Genomic DNA, 21,855 nt, shown 5'->3' with positions numbered 1-21,855 from the left:
CCCAGTATCATGGGGACAGAATAATTGTCATAGACAGCAAAAGTCCACATCCCTGACCAGCCCTTGTACTGGACAGGTAAACGCACTGTAGGTAATGTTACAGGTTTTGACATGAAGGGGCGAACTGTCACTTTGGTTTTCGGGTTGATGAATTTGGGATCCACGAAGGTTCGGTGGATAGCTGACACATGTGCTGCAGTGTCTCTCCATGCGATAACTTCCTTTCCGTCCACTCTCAAAGTTTCCCTAAAGCATATGGGTATTTGAGAGATATCTACTTCCGGGTTTCCTTGGTGTGCAGGTGCAAGGAGTTGGACCCGGTTCAGGTTCTTTGGGCATTTGGCTCTGATATGCCCCAGTTCATTGCATCCAAAACATCGCCCACTTGATGGGTCACGGGGTGGTGTTGGTTTACTGGAAACTGGTGAGGTAGAAGAAGAGGTAGGGTGTGACTGTGCTTGGGTTGTAGGTGTGGGCTTGATTGGCCCTCGATGGTAAGGTTTAGTCTCGGTGGGTACCTTGTGTGAATCGCTCCCTTTGGCAGTAGCTTTCGTGTTGTCTACCGATGCCATCCATCTGGCTCCAATCTCTCCTGCCTCAGTGAGAGTTTTAGGTTTACCATCTTGGATGTAGCGTCTAATGTTCTCAGGAACACCATCTAGGAACTGCTCCATCAATATCAGGAGGTGTAGGTCGTCTAGCTCCTCAACCTTGGATCCTGATATCCAGGAGAAATAGTGTCTTTCCAGGTAAGCAGCGTGCTCTGGAAATGACATCTCTGGTTTCCATTTCTGGGCTCTGAAACGCTGACGGGCGTGATCAGGGGTGATGCCCATTCTGAGTCTGGCCTTGGTTAGGAACAGTGGAAAGTCGTCCATCTGGTCTTTAGGCATTTCAGCTGCCACAAGGGATAATTGTCCGCTGAGCTGTGACCTCAGCTCCATCATGTATTGGTCTTTAGGAAGATGGTATCCAATACAGGCCCTCTCAAAGTTTTCTAAAAAGGCCTCAACATCATCCCCTGCCTTGTAGGCGGGAAATTTTTTCTGAAAAGTGTGATAAGTAGGTGGATGGGGTGGTGGATTATGCTGCTTAGCCTGTTCTACTTCCAGAGCCTGCCTCTGGATTTCCAGATCTTTCTCTCTTAATTCCATTTGTCTGATGTGGTCTGCCTCTCTGGCTTTCTGGTCTGCCTCCATGGCCGCCATGGCCATCTGGTGTTCTCTCTCTTTGGCTTCCAGGATTTTTATTTGCAATCGAGCAAGCTCTAGTTGGTCACTTGTTTCCGTCATATCTGTGCCTTGGGGTGCTGGACACCCCCTCCCTGTTTATGATAACTTGAGTAGAGAAAGGGTAATTAATCCTGTGTATAGCAAATTGTGTGTTGCAACTCTCTATTGTTCTGTACTGAGCAATAGGGAAAATCTAAAAAACTCTGTCTCTCTGCGAGAAAGTCTAGTAAAATTCTCACAAGTATCAGTGGCTTCCTGCCTTCTGCATTTCAAAAGTCACAGGAAAAAAAACTGGCTTCAGGAGCTTTCTCTCCTCGCCAAACCTGTTGTCCCTGTTGGACGGGATGAGCTCGGAGGAGCACTCCCCCCACCCAAGGAATCCTGATCACACAAAGGAGGGACACACCTCCTTGCAACCTGTGAGGGCACTTCCCCCCACCTAAGGAATGCACACACTTTCTTTTCCTCCAAGGTGCTTTTCTATGCCACCCGAAAGAAAACTGCTTTCAACAAAGCCTGCTGGAAACTTAATTCCCTCCAGCCAAACTGCTGAAACTGCTTCTAACAATACCACTTAGAAACAGAAGACTAGTAAACTACCTCTTCTCTCAGGTTGCTTTCCTGCTCTAGAAGAAGAGAATAGCTTCCTTCAGCGTAGCCCAGCTGAAAAAACTCCTTCTAACAATGGGCTCGAAACTCCGCTGCCACCATGTCATGGGATCTCACCCCCACTTTGAGCTTGTGGGTTCAAAGATGGGGACCCGCAGGTATTCTCCCCCCACCCTAACCCTTAGGGTAGGATTCCTTCTCGCTGCCACCAGTCAGGTTAACGTGTCTGACGCACTGCCTGTCCCCCAAGCTTCCCCTGGGGAACCCAGATTCAAACCCCTTGAATCTCTACACACAGGGAAGCAGCCCACTTCCCCCCTCCCTCTCCTGCTCTCTCTCTGCTTGGAGACAATCCTTGTCTCCACAGAGTGGTGCCTAGCTTCCTTCCCCTGAATCCACAGGTAAGGAACTTAACCAAGTCCTGAACTTAAAAGAGTTTATTAAAAGAATAAAAGAAAGAAGAGAAAAAATACACAATCTCTATGAATCCAAGATAGACATTCATAGGGTCTAATCTTATTAATCCCTGGAGAAATTTCTCCCTTTTCCTCAGTACAAACAATACAGGCAAAATTACGAATAATCAATGCAAACACACAGAATTGCAGACACAGGATTCTTATATGCAATTACCCAGTTCTTCTAATACTCACTAGCTTGAATAGAAGAAATTAGTTCAGAAAGATGAGCAGACTTGGTTAAGCGTCTGGTCTGGTGTAGGTCCAGACGGCTAAGAACTCAGAACAAAGAACACAGAGACCCAAGTTCCCGCTCTCTGGGATTTTCAAATTCTCTTCCCTGATTGGTCCTTTGGTCGGGTGTTTCACCAGGTCTGTGTTAACCCTTTACAGGTAGACCTTAACCCTTAACTAACTACTTATGACACCTCCCCTTTTTGGTTTTGTTTAAGCCGGAAAACAAATGACCAGTTTCCCCCATCCCTCGCCCTCTCTGCCAACATGTGCACTTGTGGGACTGGAGGCTTATCACGATCTGATACCCCTCCCCCCATTTTTTTTTAATCTGAAAAACCTGGATACATTTTCCCCCGTGTAGTTCATGTTTGTGCATCTCTGCACTGTCAGGTTCTGGCTGGAAGCAGACGGAATGAAATGCTGCAAAAGAGGCACGGCCTGTGACATTATCAGGCCAATACAAAGGAGAAAACACCAGAAATCTCACCAGAAAGCTCGTGCTTGGGAGATTCACAGTTCGGTTTTGCAGACCTAATAAGATCAGATAAGGTCAGAATAACCATCTAAACGTTCGGGTCTTTATCCACATTTCAGAAACATTTGAGGATCACCCATCATTAGAACATGTTTCTACAGAGTAAAATGGCCCCTTTCTCAAACAAGAAGACAGATAGAAGCTATAGATCTAGCTAATCTTGCTGTAGCCGTTTGGCTGTTGGGAAGGAGTATACTTTACTAGCTCAAGCATAGATCTGTGGATGAGGATACCTGGATTCTATTTTCAGCCCTGACAATGACAACCTGTGTGATCTTGTGTGAGCCATTTGGCCTTTCTGTGCCTCAGTTTCTCCAACTGCAAAGGAAGGTAGTAATACTCACCCACTCACTCTTGCATTTTATGAGGGGCAACTAAATTGTTTGTAAGGTGGTTGGAAATACTCTCATGAAAGGCTTTCTGCAATAAGACCCAACTTTTTATCATCCATGTGATGATGAAGGAACCTCCAAAGCTTTGGCGTTTCCATAGGATGACCAGACAGCAAATGTGAAAAATCGGGATCGGGGTGGAGGGTAATAGGAGCCTATATAAGAAAAGGACCCAAAAATCAGGACTGTCCCTATAAAATCGGGACATCTGGTCACCCTAAGTTTCTATTCTGATAAGCTCTCTCAATTTAAGAACCTCCTGTGAACTTATTCCAACTTTCTGGGTCTGTAAAAGTGACCTGGAAATCGCCTGAATACAGGATTTCTTGTGACACTCCTGGTGTGTCCTACTCCTGGATCAGACCAGGAGTTGTACCATGAGAATGGGCTTTCTTATGGTCTTCCAGTATTTCTGCTGCTGAGCCTGGAAGGGACTAGGAAGTGCAGCGGTATGTTTGAAAAAGATTTGGAAATTTAGATGAAAGTGTGGGTCAGTTCCTATTCTGTCTAGACTTATTTACCCATCTCTCTCCTTTCGGAGACCCCCCAACACACCTGGCTCTTGATGAGGTCATCGTCTTGCTGTACTTGCAGAATGTAGCCCATCTTGCAACTCACACTGCACTGGGCACCGCTGTGGAGCTCCTCACTGGTGCAGTTCAGCACAGCATTCTCAATCTGCAGCTCCTGACAGTCAGTGGCTTCGCAGGAGTAGTGGACACAGCTAGTAAGGAAACAAGAAATGGCCCCTTTAGTACATTTTTGCAGGACAATGGTAGACTGACAAATGCTTCATTGGTAGGGCAGCACATAAAAGTCACACAGCTTGCATACTGAACTAGTTTTGCAAAAATCATCCGGGAATAGTAGGCACCATTGTCGCACTTCCTGCTGAATGAGTGCGTGCTGGCAATGACACCTGCAGCACATTACAGATCTTGCGCATGTGAATGTGCAATGCTGGTGCAAAGGGCCAGGTTGTCAATGCTTGAGAATGACATTTGATTTTTGTACAGGATACACAGAACACGAATAGTGTGCACTGCAGCATCTCAGGCTTCCCTTCAGCGCTCCACCAAATCTTATCACAGAAGAACCATCTTCAAGGTTTAGGGACGTTGTTCGGTCTCCAGGCACCAGCCAATCTTTGGTCACTGCTGAAATTACAAGTGTCAGCTCATACCAATAATGCCAGTGTTTTTGTGATACCGACACCTGTTTTTGGGGAACTGGATTGAGACTAACACACTCAGGTCACAAAGAACACAACTCCAGGTATGTAGCTAGCGATAAGCTCTTATCAGTTAGAACAAGCTCAGTACTATGCTGTCTTTTCAGATCACTCCAGTTTCTGCCTTCCTGTCCACAAAGCGTTTGAACAGATGGAACCTCTCTGTTTCCTCACAGGAAGTGATATTAATATTTAAAACAATTTGCAAAATAATGATTGTTTTTAAATGACACATAGAAGATTGTGTGCAGCAAAGTCTTTCAGTCTATGATAACCCAGACATAACAACTACTGAAAACTTATCCAGCTCAGGAACCTGAGCATTTACCCAGTGGTTCTCTATTTACTATTGTGGGCTGCATATGCAGCTCTTTCTGTGTTTCGTGGGCCGCATTCACACAGTAGATATACTACCTGTATGGCCCTGAGGATGTCACATGGGCTACAGCTGGGGGCTGATTCGGCTGCAAGCGGCTCCCGGGTTGAGAAACAATGATTTACATGATATTGTTACATGGCCAAAATGTTGTATGGACACTAAGTCTGGGGTTCTCAGCCTTTTTCTTTTCGACACCCCCCCCCCCCCAGCGTACTATAAAAATGCCACAGCCCACTTGTGCCACAATAACTGGTTTTCTGCGTCTAAAAGGGGGTAGCAACCAGGGCAACTGCCTGGGGCCCCATGTCCGTGAAGCTACATTGCTCAGGCTTTGGCTTCAGCCCCATGCTGGCCCTGCTTGGCGGCCCCCCTTGAAACTTGCTCGCCCCCCCCAGGGACCCCGACCCCTGGTTGAGAACCACTGCACTAAGTAACTACCTCATGATATCCTTGTGAGGAAGCTGGGTCAGGGCAATGAATCCCATTTTAGAGTTGGGGAAGGAGACACAGAAAGGGGAAATGACTCGCCCAAAGCTACACCGTGAGTCAGAGGTGGAGCCAGGTTTAGAACTTGGGACATACTGAGTCGCAAATCAGCCTTGGACACAGTCTTCTGTCCCTGTATCAAATCATTTCTCTTCCAATTAGGAAATAACCCCACCTGGGAAGTAACCCACTCTTGGAATTCAACCATTCCTTGCCTCTTGGAAGCCCTTCACTGGAATGAGTTGGGCTGCTTCTATCCTCTGCATTCAGACGGACTCCATGGGCCCAATTCCCATCCCTTTCTTCTAGGTTGATGCTGCCCAGCCTGAGTAAGGTAGCAGCATCTGAAAGATGCCTCCACAATTCCCACTTAGGACCAAACTCACAACGAATAGTATTTTACTCCATAAGCAGTCCAACTGAAATCTCTGATACTGAGAGTCTCTTTTAGAAGCATTCCCTCAACTAGTCCTAGAGGCAGGCACCGTTACTTAAAATTGAGCAGCATCTTACTTTGCAAGTAGTCTTGTTGACATGAGTGGAACTAATTACTGAAAGGGTTCCACTTAACATTCATAAGGTTTGTCGAATCTGGCCACTAAAGGGGAATGGATATTGAATATGATGTCTTGTCCAATCCTCACTACACATTCCAACTACACCTGTGCATTGAGGCTAATTGTTATTTTGTTTTCCTCCATTTTTGGACAGTGATATTTTGTATGTGAATTTCTTCTGCCTTGGTGCTTCACTGAGAAGTAAGTTGTGTTGTGGAGGAACAAAGTGAACATCATTGATAATTCAACATATTGAATAAAGAGAAATCTGTTCTCAAAAATACATGTTGTGAACTTTGTAAATCTTGCAGGAAGAATTAAATCCTTTTGCACAAAAGTCAGATAAAAATAAACAAAATAATAGACCCATTTCAGTAAATATCTGATGTACCCCAATGTACAGCATATTGATGCTACCCTGAATTTAAGGATATCATAGGAAGGAACAAACCTGAGAAAAATTAGGGCCAAATTCTGTTGTCCTTACACCAGTACAAATCTGGAGTAACTCCACTGAAGTCAACAGAGCTAGCCTTGATTTACATCAGTGGATGTGAGAACAAGAATCTGGCCCCCAGATGACCATTGATAGTCGTACAGAACTGAAATGCCAGAGGCAAAAGCATTAAGTAATATTTCTTGTGATGTTCCTCTTTCTGCTTACAAGTCCCCTTATGGTCTCAGCAAATGGCTGGGGAACATTTTTAGCAATCCCTTGAGGCTCCAGATTATGCTTTGGTTAGCAGGCTCATCCAAGCAGCTTTCTCGGCATGTAACTCTATAAGAATGACTTCATAAAAAAAAAACAATACGACCATTCACTTTTTGTAAAACAACAACTACCACTACCAAATGTTTCCAATTTAAATACTTTTGGTTCTCTTGCTGCTAGTTCCTGTTTGGTATCAGCTACTGTCAGCTGTAAATCCCAATGAATTTTGGAGTCATCATCCTGACCCGAGTGCTGCAAGTGCAGAATTAATAAGCTAAACAAATGTCAACAAGAAAAACATCCAGACAGAACCCATCGTGCCCATAAGCACAAAATGGTGGGCTGCACTGTTCCTTTTTCAGGTACTACCATGTAGGAATGAGAAAACAGGACATGTTCAAGAAACCATATATTCCTAAGGAGCGAAAACAGTGACAAATCTACCTTAATCCACCTTCTTAAATGTGGACAATAGTTTTTCAATTAATGACTTAATGAAACTGTGCACTGTTCATGTGAGGCTCGCTAAGCAGATTTCAAAGAAGGGTATGTTACAGACAGGGAAGCCAAGGTACAGAGAAGGTATGACTCAGTATTTGCAAAAGTGGTCTACATTTGGGAGCCCAACTTGAGACAGCTTCAGTGTGATTTTCAGAGATGCTCCACACCTACAGCACCAGCTGGAGTCAACTCTCCCCACCCCCACCCCCACTAAACTCTCAAACTCACGCCCTGTGCATTTAAAGCTGTGTGCCTAAAAATTGGGGCACCCAAAATTAGAGATCACATGGTTTTGATCTTCATAGAATCTCAGGGTTGGAAGGGACCTCAGGAGGTCATCCAGTCCAACCCCCTGCTCAAAGCCGGACTAATCCCCAACAAAATCATCACAGCCAGGGCTTTGTCAAGCCGGGCCTTAACAACCTCTATGGAAGGAGATTCCACCACCTCCCTAGGTAACCCATTCCAGTGCTTCACCACCCTCCTAGTGAAAAAGTTTTTCCTAATATCCAACCTAAACTGTTCTTCACTATTAACATTTTGCATAGCTTAATTCCTGCTGACTCATCTCTCTGAAGATACCACTGGTTTGGAAACATAAGGACGGTTGTATTACTATCTGCATCTTTTCAAGTACCTTGTCTCCAAAGCTCTCTAAACTCTGACACTCAAATCTGTGATGTTGGCTTTTAACATTTCTGGACAAATCGGGAAAAGTATGCGGGGAAGGGGAACTATGCGCTTCTCCAAACTAATCCACATCTTTTGCAGACTAGAGAACTTGAGAAATACGAGATTGTGAGTTTTATAAGATTTCTAGTGCCTTTTGGTTTCAGCCATGTTGGAACTAATACTGCACCAACAGCCTGTCTCACAGTGTCGCAACAATTGAAACCAGTTCTTATCTGTGCTAAAGTTCTGAGTTAGTTTTTATTTTATTTTTTATCTTATTTATTTTATCTGAACCATTTCGCCCATCTCTAATCTAGATATGCTCAAAAGTTTCGCTCCAATTCCCCTCTGCTAATATTGGCCCTGATTCAGCAAGGCACTTAAACATGAGCTTATCTTCAAGCATGTGCTTAAGTCCCACTGGAAGTATATGACACCAATGGGACTTAAGCATGTAGTTAAGTGATCTGCTGAGTGGGGCCCCCGGTAACACGATCCTGGAAACATCTGTATGGTGATGTGTTTGTACGAAATTTTGACAATTAAGAGGAACTCTTCCTTCCTTACATAAAAACAAAACACCACCTCCTGCTTTGTAAAGCATACAGCAGCCAAATATCTTTTCCTAACCCTGAGGTCAAACATTTTTTTGTCCAAGAACTCATCCTAACACTGTGCACCCTCATTATTTAAGTAATTTCCTTAGTGATCACTCTGCCAAATACACTTTTATAGGCAAGCACAAAGACACACAAATACACCCTGGCATACTATAGACCTCATTTTACATAGATGTAACTACCTGTGTAGTTGAGGATAGATTTGGGCCTTAGATCTTAAACATTTCTGTCTACACTGATTCTATAACAATGCACATAATATACACACAGACACACACATCCTCTACCCATGTTTCTAATGTTCTCATCATCACCAGGTTTCACTGAGGTGGACACAAGAAAGCAGAGATGGACATTTCTTCTGGTCTGTCTGGAAGGCACTTGTCAACCGAGAAAAAGCAGACTCTGTCTCTTTACTCAAAACAAAGTAGGTTTCGGTGAATGCTTTAGAAAAGCAGATGCATGAGGCTGCTTCCAGTTACACTGCTGGTTGCAGTTATACAGTTCAACCAAAGAAAGATTTGAAAATCTTCTTGTCTTTTTAGTTTCTTTTCTCCAGCTTTCTGCTAACATCTTGTCGCTTTCTTTGTTCTGAAGCAGAAGTTCTGAATATGTATAAGGCAAATATCAGAATTCATTGGACAGAGGGGATTGGATGGGTCAGGGGATTTGGAATGGCTCTCTGCTTCAAATCCTATCCACGATAGTGATCAGAAATAGTTACCAGCTGTTGAGTATGCATTCAATGACCTGGGTGAAACTGAACTCAGCCCAGTTCCCAGAGGGACATCGGTGGGAATGGTGTGTATATATTAATAGGAGTGGAGTGGAGAAACAAAAAAGGTAGAAGTAGAGGGTGTGTGTGTGTGTGTGTGTGTGTAAGATAAATGCCTGAACACTTCAGAGCGTTCTAAAAAGTTTGGGTCTAAAACTGAGTGAACTGAAGGGAAGGAAAGGCATAGACTACTGTTGAGGGCCACTGACTGGTTATCCAGACTCCTAGGTTCCATTCCCCACTTTGGAAGAGGAGTAGTTCACAGTGGTTAGAGCAGGGTGGGGGCAGGTGTCAGGATTCCATTGCCAGGTCTCCATGAAAGTTTTTCCACCTGGTTCTCCTGCTCTGTGAAATATCATGTCCAGTGGGACTTCTGCTGAAATGAAGACCTCAAAATGCTCAAGCTTTCAAAACACCTCTAAGCCCTCACGGCAGCTAAGCAGTGTTTGGGAGGTGTGTGTTAACAAATGAATGCCTTGCAGTTCCTCCCTGTGAAAATGTGCTGAAGAGAAAAAAAAATGCACCACATTCTAGCTTAATAAAAGCCAAATGATGCTGTTTGCCAATTACCAAAACAGGGCGAAGGTTAAAACCCCACTGAATTATAACACAAGTCACGAGCCAAGACTTCTATGATTAACAGCTCTCTGAGAAATTCAGTAATTTCACCAGAAGCAGGTTGACTGCAATTGCGTAGAATGACAGAAATCAGAGGAGGTGGAAACTATAGCAGAATGAGTTAAGAAAAGGAACCTTAAACAACAAGAAGTCTGAGATCAGGGGAGGAGGGCATTCTTTTTTTGTTTTCTCTTTAAGAAAATAACAGGAGGGACTACAGAAAGGTGCTCGGGTTTTTTTTACGCTTTTGCAGATGATTGTCTCCTTAGTAATTTCTTCTTGGAGAAAAACAGAGCAGGAGAGACTTGAGCGAACGCTTGAAAGGAGAGAGAGGCCACCTTTCTGAGAGGGTTGTGTTGGCCCACCGAAGAGAGAATTCTCAGATGGAAGGCATTTTTTTTAGGGTAGGGGTGAGGATTGCATGTTGTTGAGGAATGGTTTATGCTGGCTCAGGTATGCCAGGTCATGCACTTCTGTGGAAGGAGCTGAGGGTGCATGGTTTCCAAACCATGTTTAAACAAACGGTGGGTCTGTTATTCAGATCCCGATTATTGCACTCGAGGAGCTGAGAAGCAGTTTGGAGACGCTGATTTTATTTGAGTTTATTTTGCCTACAGCACTGCCCAGGACATAAAGAATTGTTAAGTGTGTATATGTGTATACAGGCAGAGATTTATATGTGTGTGTGTACCAGTATATAGACATAACTGCATAGGCTGGTTCTTGGCTGCTCCAGTGAGGTTGATAGTAATAAAACGAGGTTCAATGAAACTGGGAAAAGCAAATGTACTTTCTTCAAACTATAAAATACACACAGTGGTGACATAGTTATATAACAAGAAAACATGCAGTACCTGTACCAGAGAACCACATAAAACAAGATCTCGTTGGCCCTCCCACAAAGGGGAAGCTTCCTTATAAACAAGGAATCAGTGGAGAACTGTAAAGCTGAAATGCGGTTGGGAAACCAGGAATTCTAGCAGTTGGACCAAGGTGTCTACCTAAGCTGTGAAGCTGCAGTTTCCATTAGAGTAACAAATCCATGACAGAGTGAAGGAAATTCCCAGCTCTTCTTGTGAACCAGGCATACAGAGGTTGCCATGAAAATGTCAGCACTTAAGAACAGTGGGCAAGCAAGAGATCACATTCATTCCCTGCACCATGAAAAGGAAATAGCCACAGTATCTCAAACCCAGGTCTGGCAACCACTGATTTTTCCTAGTAATCACCGTACATACATCTTCATGGAACTATAGTGTCTATCGGGTGGACACAGGAACAAATTCTTATATGGGCCTGTTTTCGATCTCTCTTGCACTAGTGTAAATAAGGAGTAATGTCACTGAAATCAGTGGAGCTGCACAAGTGTAAGACTAATCTGAGAGGAGAATCAGGCCCATGACATCGGCTCTGAGGGTGTCATGTGACAACCGTATGTGTCCTTTTGACAGCATGTCACCAGCAGTGGTGTGTACCGCTGCTGAAAAGTCCCACTGTCAGCTGCACTGGAAAAAGAAAATCAGTGGAAAAACAAGGAATGCCATTTTATAAACACTCCATAGACGCCTTATAAATTAAGGTTGGATTTTCCAAAGTGCCTATGGACATGAGGAGCAGAAATCCTAATGAATTTCAATGGAACTTGTGCTCCTAATCTCCTTAGGCTCTTAAAATACCACTCTAAATATATACTTTTAAAAGGGAGAGGGAATGCATCTTTTATTCTCAGTCATTAGGGTGACCAACTCGTGACAAATGGGAAAGATGCATTCACCCCCAAAATAAAAGATGTGTGAACCTCTAAATCAGGGGTGGCCAACCTGTGGCTCTGGAGCCACGTGCCGCTCTTCAGAAGCTCCTTGTATAGGCACCGACTCCCGGGGCTGGAGCTACAGGCGCCAACTTTCCAATGTGCCGGGTGGTGCTCTCTGCTCAACCCCTGGCTCTGTCACCAGCCCTGCCCCCACTCCACCCCTTCCTGCCCCCTCCCTGAGCCTGCCATGCCCTCGCTCCTCCCCGTCTCTGCCAGAGTCTCCTGTACGCCACGAAACAGCTGATCGGGAGGGAGGCGGAGGTGCTGATCAGTGGAGCTGCCAGTGGGTGGGAGGCGCTGGGGGCCGGGGGAGGGGGGAGCTGATGGGGGGGGGCTGCTGATGTATTACTGTGGCTCTTTGGCAATGTACATTGGTAAATTCTGGCTCCTTCTCAGGCTCAGGTTGGCTATCCCTGCTCTAAAATGAGGTATATTCCTCTTCTCTCTCACCTCCGTATTCAAACTTTCTCACCCAAGCTTATAAGCATCTGTATATGTGAGGGTACAATTCTCCCCAACCAAAATAATTCTCCTTGAGGGGAGGGGAAGAACCTTTCTTGCAGACTGAAGCCAAAATGAGAGGCAAAAATATCCGTGTTTATCTGAGGAAAATGAAGGAGGAAAAATCTTATATTGGGGAAGCAAATTTCTAACAAAAGTGACATCATCAAATGAGACCTGGGCCAATGGGAAAGAGGGGTAGAGAGACCGTTCCTGGAGAGAGAGAGAGAGTGCATGTTTGTATGAGATCAGCTGGATTCGACCACCCAAATGGGAAATGCATCAAGACAGCCTGGCAGGCTCTGCAGAAGGGAACAGGAAACCTACATGCAGGTTCTGATCTGGTTAAGAATTAATTTAAAAGAATCCCTCTTTCTAAGTTCATCTTGGATTGGGTAAATACATGAAGCAAGAAGATAGCAGCTAACTCCCAGAGGTCTGGGCAGTTGCTCATTTCTTGCCTTCTTTGATGTCTGTCTTAACACTCCTTTCCCCATAACATTCAGTCATTCAAACTCTTTTATGGAGGGGGCGGGAGGAAAGTTTTCGTGATGCCGTGATTTGCATTCCCACCGGGAGGGCCTGATTGAAGGGACTGGAAAGGCTCCTGTTGATTTCAATCCTTCTTTCAGAAAGTCTCTAAACTCCTTACTTGAAATTGGAAGCTTTATTCATAATCCACCACTTTAGCCATAACCCGGATGTCTCTGAGTTTTATTATTTTGAATAGGTGAGACTCTTACTTTGAAAGTTTGGGATCCAATGGGCTGCGGCTTAAAGGGGGTCAGCCATGTGTCATTAAAAACATGGAGAGAAGACAGAGTGGGCAATTGTTATTATTGTTAAAGAAATGTTTCGAAAGGTTAGTTTGCTCTGTTGCAGCTGAAGTCTTGCCTAAGGGGAAATGTATTTTTTTTAATCAAGGAAATATCTTTTCTAAACCCACAGCACTTCTAATTTCACAATAAATGGTTCAATTTCTCCTGAAAAACAGCAAGAGAGAGAAATGGGGCACAGTTTCTGAACCCTCTCAAACTCCACGTTGCTCTACCTACCTCCTTCCAATGGGTCGGTTTCTCTCTCTCTCCCTCCTGCACTGGGAGTTGGCCAGACTTCCAAACTAGACCTCTCATCTGAAACTTGATCTTGCTGTGTTTGGGCCTCTGAATTTATACAGCATATTGCACAGAATGATTGAATCTAGGTCAGAACACACTGACTGAATTGATTTAGCTATAGATATACTCCCCCCCCCTTCACGGAATAAAAATTGAGGTCCTGAAAAAACAGCCAGGAGTGCTATCAAAAACCTGAGAGTACTGCTAGGATCTTACGAGGCAGAGCAGGGGCTTGTGAGGGAATGCAACTTGCTTGTTTTATTATTACTGCTGCTGCAGTTTGACTATTACGTGCAGCTAAGAACATAAGAACATAAGAACATAAGAAAGGCCGTACCGGGTCAGACCAGAGGTCCATCTAGCCCAGTATCTGTCTACCGACAGTGGCCAATGCCAGGTGCCCCTGAGGGAGTGAACCTAACAGGCAATGATCAAGTGATCTCTCTCCTGCCATCCATCTCCATCCTCTGACGAACAGAGGCTAGGGACACCATTCTTACCCATCCTGGCTAATAGCCATTTATGGACTTAGCCACCATGAATTTATCCAGTCCCCTTTTAAACATTGTTATAGTCCTAGCCTTCACAACCTCCTCAGGTAAGGAGTTCCACAAGTTGACTGTGCGCTGCGTGAAGAAGAACTTCCTTTTATTTGTTTTAAACCTGCTGCCTATTAATTTCATTTGGTGACCCCTAGTTCTTGTATTATGGGAATAAGTAAATAACTTTTCCTTATCCACTTTCTCAACATCACTCATGATTTTATATACCTCTATCATGTCCCCCCTTAGTCTTCTCTTTTCCAAACTGAAGAGTCCTAGCCTCTTTAATCTTTCCTCATATGGGACCCTCTCTAAACCCCTAATCATTTTAGTTGCTCTTTTCTGAACCTTTTCTAGTGCTAGAATATCTTTTTTGAGGTGAGGAGACCACATCTGTACACAGTATTCGAGATGTGGGCGTACCATGGATTTATATAAGGGCAATAATATATTCTCAGTCTTATTCTCTATCCCCTTTTTAATGATTCCTAACATCCTGTTTGCTTTTTTGACCGCCTCTGCACACTGCGTGGACATCTTCAGAGAACTATCCACGATAACTCCAAGATCTTTTTCCTGACTCGTTGTAGCTAAATTAGCCCCCATCATGTTGTATGTATAGTTGGGGTTATTTTTTCCAATGTGCATTACTTTACATTTATCCACATTAAATTTCATTTGCCATTTTGTTGCCCAATCACTTAGTTTTGTGAGATCTTTTTGAAGTTCTTCACAATCTGCTTTGGTCTTAACTATCTTGAGCAGTTTAGTATCATCTGCAAACTTTGCCACCTCACTGTTTACCCCTTTCTCCAGATCATTTATGAATAAATTGAATAGGATTGGTCCTAGGACTGACCCTTGGGGAACACCACTAGTTACCCCTCTCCATTCTGAGAATTTACCATTAATTCCTACCCTTTGTTCCCTGTCCTTTAACCAGTTCTCAATCCATGAAAGGACCTTTCCTTTTATCCCATGACAGCTTAATTTACGTAAGAGCCTTTGGTGAGGGACCTTGTCAAAGGCTTTCTGGAAATCTAAGTACACTATGTCCACCGGATCCCCCTTGTCCACATGTTTGTTGACCCCTTCAAAGAACTCTAATAGATTAGTAAGACACGATTTCCCTTTACAGAAACCATGTTGACTATTGCTCAAGAGTTTATGTTTTTCTATGTGTCTGACAATTTTATTCTTTACTATTGTTTCAACTAATTTGCCCGGTACCGACGTTAGACTTACCGGTCTGTAATTGCCGGGATCACCCCTAGAGCCCTTTTTAAATATTGGCGTTACATTAGCTAACTTCCAGTCATTGGGTACCGAAGCCGATTTAAAGGACAGGTTACAAACCTTAGTTAATAGTTCAGCAACTTCACATTTGAGTTCTTTCAGAACTCTTGGGTGAATGCCATCTGGTCCCGGTGACTTGTTAATGTTGAGTTTATCAATTAATTCCAAAACCTCCTCTAGTGACACTTCAATCTGTGACAGTTCCTCAGATTTGTCACCTACAAAAGCCAGCTCAGGTTTGGGAATCTCCCTAACATCCTCAGCCGTGAAGACTGAGGCAAAGAATCCATTTAGTTTCTCCGCAATGACTTTATCATCTTTAAGCGCTCCTTTTGAATTTTGATCGTCAAGGGGCCCCACTGGTTGTTTAGCAGGCTTCCTGCTTCTGATGTACTTAAAAAACATTTTGTTATTACCTTTGGAGTTTTTGGCTAGCCGTTCTTCAAACTCCTCTTTGGCTTTTCTTATTACTTTGAGTGTAGTGAGGAAAAAAACCGTGTCTTTTACATTTTTTGCTAAATTTTCCCTGTGTCCTTTCAGCGCTTTGCTGAAAAGATCCATGAGGCTGCAGAGACAGGAACTGTGAAAGGTCACAATCTCTTCATGACGCTGCAAAGCAGAAACTGGGAGGGATTGGTGGTGACCTATTGATATGTATCAATAACAACAATCAGCTTATTATAGGGCCTTTCATCCTGCAGGGTCCCAAAAAGCTTTCCAGACGATGGGGAAGAGCCACAGAATCAGTAAAAGTGGAAGGTACTAAGCACCTCCCATGAGGTGCTTTTCAGAATCAGGCCTAATGAAGGCACAGGAATCCCTTAATTCACCATGGAAGTGCAGCCCTAGGAGCGCTAACGCAGTTTAGATCAAGGACTATACTTCTGAGTGGCTAAATCGACTCCTTATTGCAGAATGCGTATAGAGTCAGCTGGCCACAATTCCATCTCATAACAGGGGAGGGCGGGGGGGAAAAAGGAGGAGGAAATAATTTACTAACAGTGCCCCGCGTGGGTTAAATGTCCCATCCATCCTGGTCAATGAGAACACTGCTGTTTTTACCAACAACACAAAAGGGTCAGCAGAGTTCATGGGCCTTGCCCCTCCTATCTCCTTTTAACCTCTTGATCAGACCCACTGGAGCTGAGTCGGTGGGTGGCGAGGGGAGGAGGCAGCATGCTGACAGGCTCACCTCTGCTCTGCCAGGCTGTAGGTCTGTCCTCTTTGACAGCTGCTGATGGTGATGGGGTCGAAGTTGTGGAAGGAACGGAGGGCCACCCCAGAGATGGCCACATACGGGGAGCTGAAGCTAATGAGGACAGCCTGGGTGTGGTAGAAGGGGTGACTGAGGTCATGGATCACAGGGATAATCAGGGGATTGTTCCTGCAGCTCAGAACGTGGACACCTGTCAGAAGACACAAGACCGGGGAAGATGGGGAGTGGGGGGTCAGTACTTTGCACAATTACACCACATGCCAGCAGCACTTCAGAAGCATTCAGCCATTATGCGAAAGCCCTACAGATGTTAATAGTTCCAATACAGGAAGTTTTGGGAACCATCCCCTAAAATTTAAGAGAGAAGTCTCTTTCCTATAGAATCAGATAGGATGGTCCAAATAACCCATAGAAAGGCTTCCAGTCTCTCCAGTCATTTCTGTAGGTTTTTGGAATAATTTCTATTGAATCCTACTCCACTTCGATAGAACCCTATTAAAGCAGGAGCAACTGTATTAAAGGCAGTGGAGCTGCACTACTATTACAGCAGCATAAGCAAGCAAACGGTTAGACTCTTTGTGCTATGCACCGAAACATGTAACTGCACAAACAGAATGGGTAGCTTTGTGCAAAATGGGCCGTTTCCCAGTGGTTTCTTTGCAGCTGTGTGCAATTCCCCGCTGGATGCAGGACATACACCAGTTTGTTTATTTGGTCATTTGATTTTTTTTAAACAGAGCAGCGTCTTGCTTTTCCCGAACAGGGCAATACTGTGTTGATGAGCCAGGGGAGAGAGACAGGTGTGTGGAGGGAGAAAACGAGGCGTTAAAGGTGACCCTGAGGTGAAAATAAGCCAAAGGTGCATGAAGTCTGTCCGTTTCAGGGAGGTACTAGGCACCATTCTCAGAGATGCTGAGCAGCTCTCTCATCGCATTAACTTCAGTAGGAGGGTAGGTCACTCAGTAGCACTCAGGAGCTGATCACCACCTCCTGGAATCAGGCCATAGTACAGAGAGGCTGAACTTAAAGGGCCAAATTAATTCTTGCGGTAAAGCTACTGCTTTCATTTGAGTCACCCCAGGAGTCAATTGGGCTGCAACTCCATTCACTCCAATTTGTTGCACCAGCGATGAATGTTCGGCCCTTGCTCCATTGACTTCAGAGCTGCATAAAGGATGAATTTGTCCCCAGCTCCATTCACCTCCCTGGAGTTCCACCAGTGATGGATTTGGCCCAGTGCCTTTGGCTGCACCGATACACTTACAAATTTGAGAATAAATTCTATTTGTGTGTCTAACTGGCTCAGAGATTCCCCCCACCCCATTCAGGTTTCTTGATTCAAGCGGGGGTGGGGAGATTTTTTTTTCTTAGAAAGTGATTTCTGGTTAATTAAGACAGGCTTCTTGATCATTCTCTTTAAACTTCTCTCTTTTAAACTGCCCTCTTTTATGTGTTGATCGCCTCGTCTTTCTTCCAGCAATAATAATAATAATAATAACAATAATAAATAAAAGGCTTCTCTTCTCGTTTGGTTTCTATCTGACCCTGAAATAACCCATCTGTCTGCTTGTCTCCCAGAGGTCTTTTGATATGAGCTCCCTGAGGAACGATGCACGTTTTCCACTTAGAAACAGGTGCAGTTAATTCGTAAATTGTGCTCTACTGGAATCCCAGGATTCCAAATCCCTTGGACGTTTCTGCTATCTTTGATGGAAAGCCCCAAAGTCCTCACTGTCGTGTTGTTTATTCATTTTGGTTCAATTCCTAGCAGTCAGGTGTCTGCGACAAAACAGATCACCACAACTGGCACTACTAATTGGTACTTTAATTCCCAACAAGGGAGCAGGGTCATGGACACTGAACTCTTCCTTCCCTAGACAGAGCCCATCCAAGACAGGATTGGGGCACACTGGGCAGACCTACATGGGCGAGATCTATCTGAATGGCTGTCTAATCTACGTGGTTGCATGACTTATATTTTTCACATGCTGTCTTGCTTGGTAAAAATGCAATCCTCATCGCATTCTCTCTAGGCAAGGCACAATGGATCCCTGACCTCATTTTTTACAAAGCCCAGATGACATAATAAAAACATGTTCTAGTAAATGTAGCAAAATCTGTTGTCTCTTTCTACCTCTTCGACCTCAGGCTCTCTGTCTGTAAAGGCCAGAAGGGGCAACTGTGACCATCTAGTCCAGGGGTAGGCAACGTGCGGCATGCGTGCCGAAGGCGGCACGCGAGCTGATTTTCAGTGGCACCCACACTGCCCGGGTCCTGGCCACCAGTCTGGGGGGCTCTGCATTTTGAATGAAGCTTCTTAAACATTTTAAAAACCTTATTTACTTTACATACAACAATAGTTTAGTTATATATTATAGACTTAGAGAAAGAGACCTTTCTATAAACGTTAAAATGTATTTCCGGCACGTGAAACCTTAAATTAGAGTGAATAAATGAAGACTCGGCACAGCACTTCTGAAAGGTTACCAACCCCTGATCTAGTCTCACCTCCTGTTTAATATGACACAGAATTTCCCCCAGACAATTCCTCTAGGTTCCTTTCAATTTAGGTAGTTAGTCTGTCTTTATGCATTTAATAACACACCGCACAAAGGCACAGAATGGGCCTGATCCTGCAGTCAGTAAAACAGCCGCTGAAGTAAATGGTAGTTTTGGCCGAGTATGAACTGCTAAGCTGAGTCCTATATATTTCTCCCTTCCATTCAGCTACAAAAAACAACCTAGCCTGGGGTAGTCCAAAGGGCCTGTCCATGATGAAGAGAGTCCCTTGACCGTGAAGGTTTGCAGGCATCAGTTTGGAGCGTGCCAAACTCATGTTGCAACTTCTTGCAAGATTTCAAAACTTTGCCCTTGATCCCTGCTTCTCCTTTCTCTCTCACCCGCCCTCTCAGTCTGCCTGTCTCTCCGTATAGTTGTATGTCATCTGTTAGTTACCATGGTCAGCTCTCTGTCCTTTATATTTAAGGAGGCAACTAGGGGACGACTACAAGACACTCTGCTGTGACAGGAGAAGGATGCTGCTGACTCACGGTATGCTGCATACTCCGGGACTGTCGCTTCAGGAAACCCGGTCAGATACAGCCATGCGCTGGGCTTATCTGGGTACATTTCATTCAGTGCTAAATGGGAGTCACTCACCGAAATTCCTGTTCACTCCTCTGCGAGTGAACCCCCTAGAGACTTGCCTTTGATTCATACCCAGTTAATTTTGAGTGGGAAACCTGTCAAATATCCTTTCTCCTGCCCTGGTCTCCTTCCTCCTCCTCTCCACAGACAGAAAAGGGCGAGAAAATCCAGGAAAGGGGGAATGATTTAGGAGAGTGTCTGAAAACAATAATAATCCCTCCACACTACAGCCATCAGAATGCCTTCAAAGCCTCCTCCTCCTCCCCGCCACACACACACACACACACACGCACACACACACCTGGTATATGGATAACAGCAGTGGTAAATGGGCTTCTTTGGGTTTTGGGGGCTGCACCCTCAACAGAAGCCACCGGCAAAGGCTGCAGGGATGACAGCAAGAGGCTGAAGAACTCAGCACCCGACCTGCTAAGCTCTTTTAATAACCTGCCCATAGGGTCCCCGTGGGAGCTGCTGGATGATGAGCACTTTTGAAAATGTGGCCCTTATTTTGATGCCTACAGGGGAGCTGAGCACTTCCGAAAATCTAGCCCACAGCGATCAGTAGCCTGAGTAGCCTCAGTGGGCATGACAATACCTGACTAGCAGCACAGACTTGCAATAAACAGCTTGAAGTGGGTACATCTTCCTGCTGGCTCTCTACTCCAGCAACACCAATCTGCTGGTGGGAAAACTGAACTCTGAATTGGGATGGAGCAAACAGAGGAAACCGATGGAAGAAGAAAGGCAAAGCTCATTGCAAAACCATCTTACCAAGATCATGGTTTTGCTTCTTGGTGTCAAACAGTTGCACAGTGATCGTTTCCTGCTTCTGATCCAGATAGTGTGTTCCATCGGTGACCAAGTGGACAATGATAGCAGCAGCTACCATGGGCTGAGAAAAATATGCCTGGGAGAGAAGAAGAAAGCATAGAGAATCAGGTGCAGAACTGGAATGGTTCATGTTTTTTTATTTTTTTTAAGATACAACAAAAGCATCACTTTTCAGTAGCAATTCCTGTCACAAATCACACAAAGGTCTTCTTTTGTCTACGCTCAAAACTTTTTGTTTTTTAATTTTGCAGAAAAGGTAAGTCAAAAAAGGAAAGCCGCTGCACTGGTATGTGTGTATCTCTTACCTTTAGCCAGAAAATGGTCTGAGTCATATGGGAATACGGTAAGTTGGCTGTGCAGGGATACCAGGCATATTCAGACACCACATCACTCAGGTCCATCACCTTGGTTCGGCACACCTGACCGACACAGGGAAATGTCACAATGGATTCAGATTCAAGCATGAAATGGATACGACTGTCAAAAGAAGTGCTGGTGTCCGTAAGATCTGAAAATGCTACTTTTAATACCATTAGGTTATTAGACATCATTATTTTTAGGTCATACACACCATTGGATTATTCCACAATGACACCACGAACAGGAACACCCGACTCATCGTGGCGCTGTGTTTGCCAAAAGAAAGTCTCCTTTTATGAGTAATTGGTTAAGGGTGGAGTTTTCAAAAGTGCCCAGTCTCACTTTGCTCCCATTGCAGTCAAAGTACTAAAATAATAGCTGGATGGAGAGATATTTGCCAGTGCTGTCTGTAGCCATATTAGTCCCAGGATATGAGAGACAAGGTAGGTGAGGTAATATCTTTTATTAGATCATCTTCTGTTAGTGGAGGTACCAGCTTTCGAGCTTTTGAAGCACTCCTTCCCTGCACCTGGAAAAGACTGTGTAGTTCGAAAGCTTGTAAAGAAGTTGGGTCAATAAAAGATCTTACTTCACCTACGTTGCCTCTTACATACATACACACATAGGGTATCGTGGATGCAGCCAGCACTATCTACACACTGTGTCTTTCTATTTAAAACCTCCTGTTACTAACTGATACTAGCTGGCTCTCTCTTCAGGATGGCTACAGATGACCATGTGAAATTGAAAATACATGCAATCAGGAACGCGTTACCTCCACAACCCAACCCCAAATGGGCCCTGATAAGAAAATAGTGATCTTGTTAGTTTCTTTAATCAAAATCACCTTCTTCTCCCCTCTACATTTCATCCCATTGCACCCACAGTGAGGCAGAGGTGAAAATGTGATGAGATTCTCTGCAAACCTCTCCATTCTGCTCAAGATCAAATGTGGCATATTTGAAATCGGTGGATGGGTGAAAAGGGCTAAGAAGGGTATGGGGATTTAAGAAA

At 44.4% G+C, this 21,855-nt stretch overlaps 1 protein-coding gene across 1 annotated transcript in view; it reads right to left on the bottom strand.

Moving 5' to 3' along the window:
- LOC123361231 (pappalysin-1-like) overlaps nucleotides 1-21,855 on the bottom strand; it is a 248,369-nt gene that overhangs the window by 77,180 nt on the left and 149,334 nt on the right. Inside the window, 4 exon segments of the mRNA XM_045001347.1 lie at nucleotides 4,019-4,187; nucleotides 16,477-16,690; nucleotides 20,422-20,557; nucleotides 20,787-20,900. Of these exon segments, the coding sequence (XP_044857282.1) occupies nucleotides 4,019-4,187; nucleotides 16,477-16,690; nucleotides 20,422-20,557; nucleotides 20,787-20,900 (633 nt within the window).

The sequence above is a fragment of the Mauremys mutica genome, unplaced genomic scaffold, assembly GCF_020497125.1.
Source record: "Mauremys mutica isolate MM-2020 ecotype Southern unplaced genomic scaffold, ASM2049712v1 Super-Scaffold_100418, whole genome shotgun sequence".
Lineage (NCBI taxonomy): Eukaryota > Metazoa > Chordata > Testudines > Geoemydidae > Mauremys > Mauremys mutica.
The sequence above is the reverse complement of the archived record's forward strand: the minus strand, read 5'-3'. Positions and strand labels throughout refer to the sequence as shown.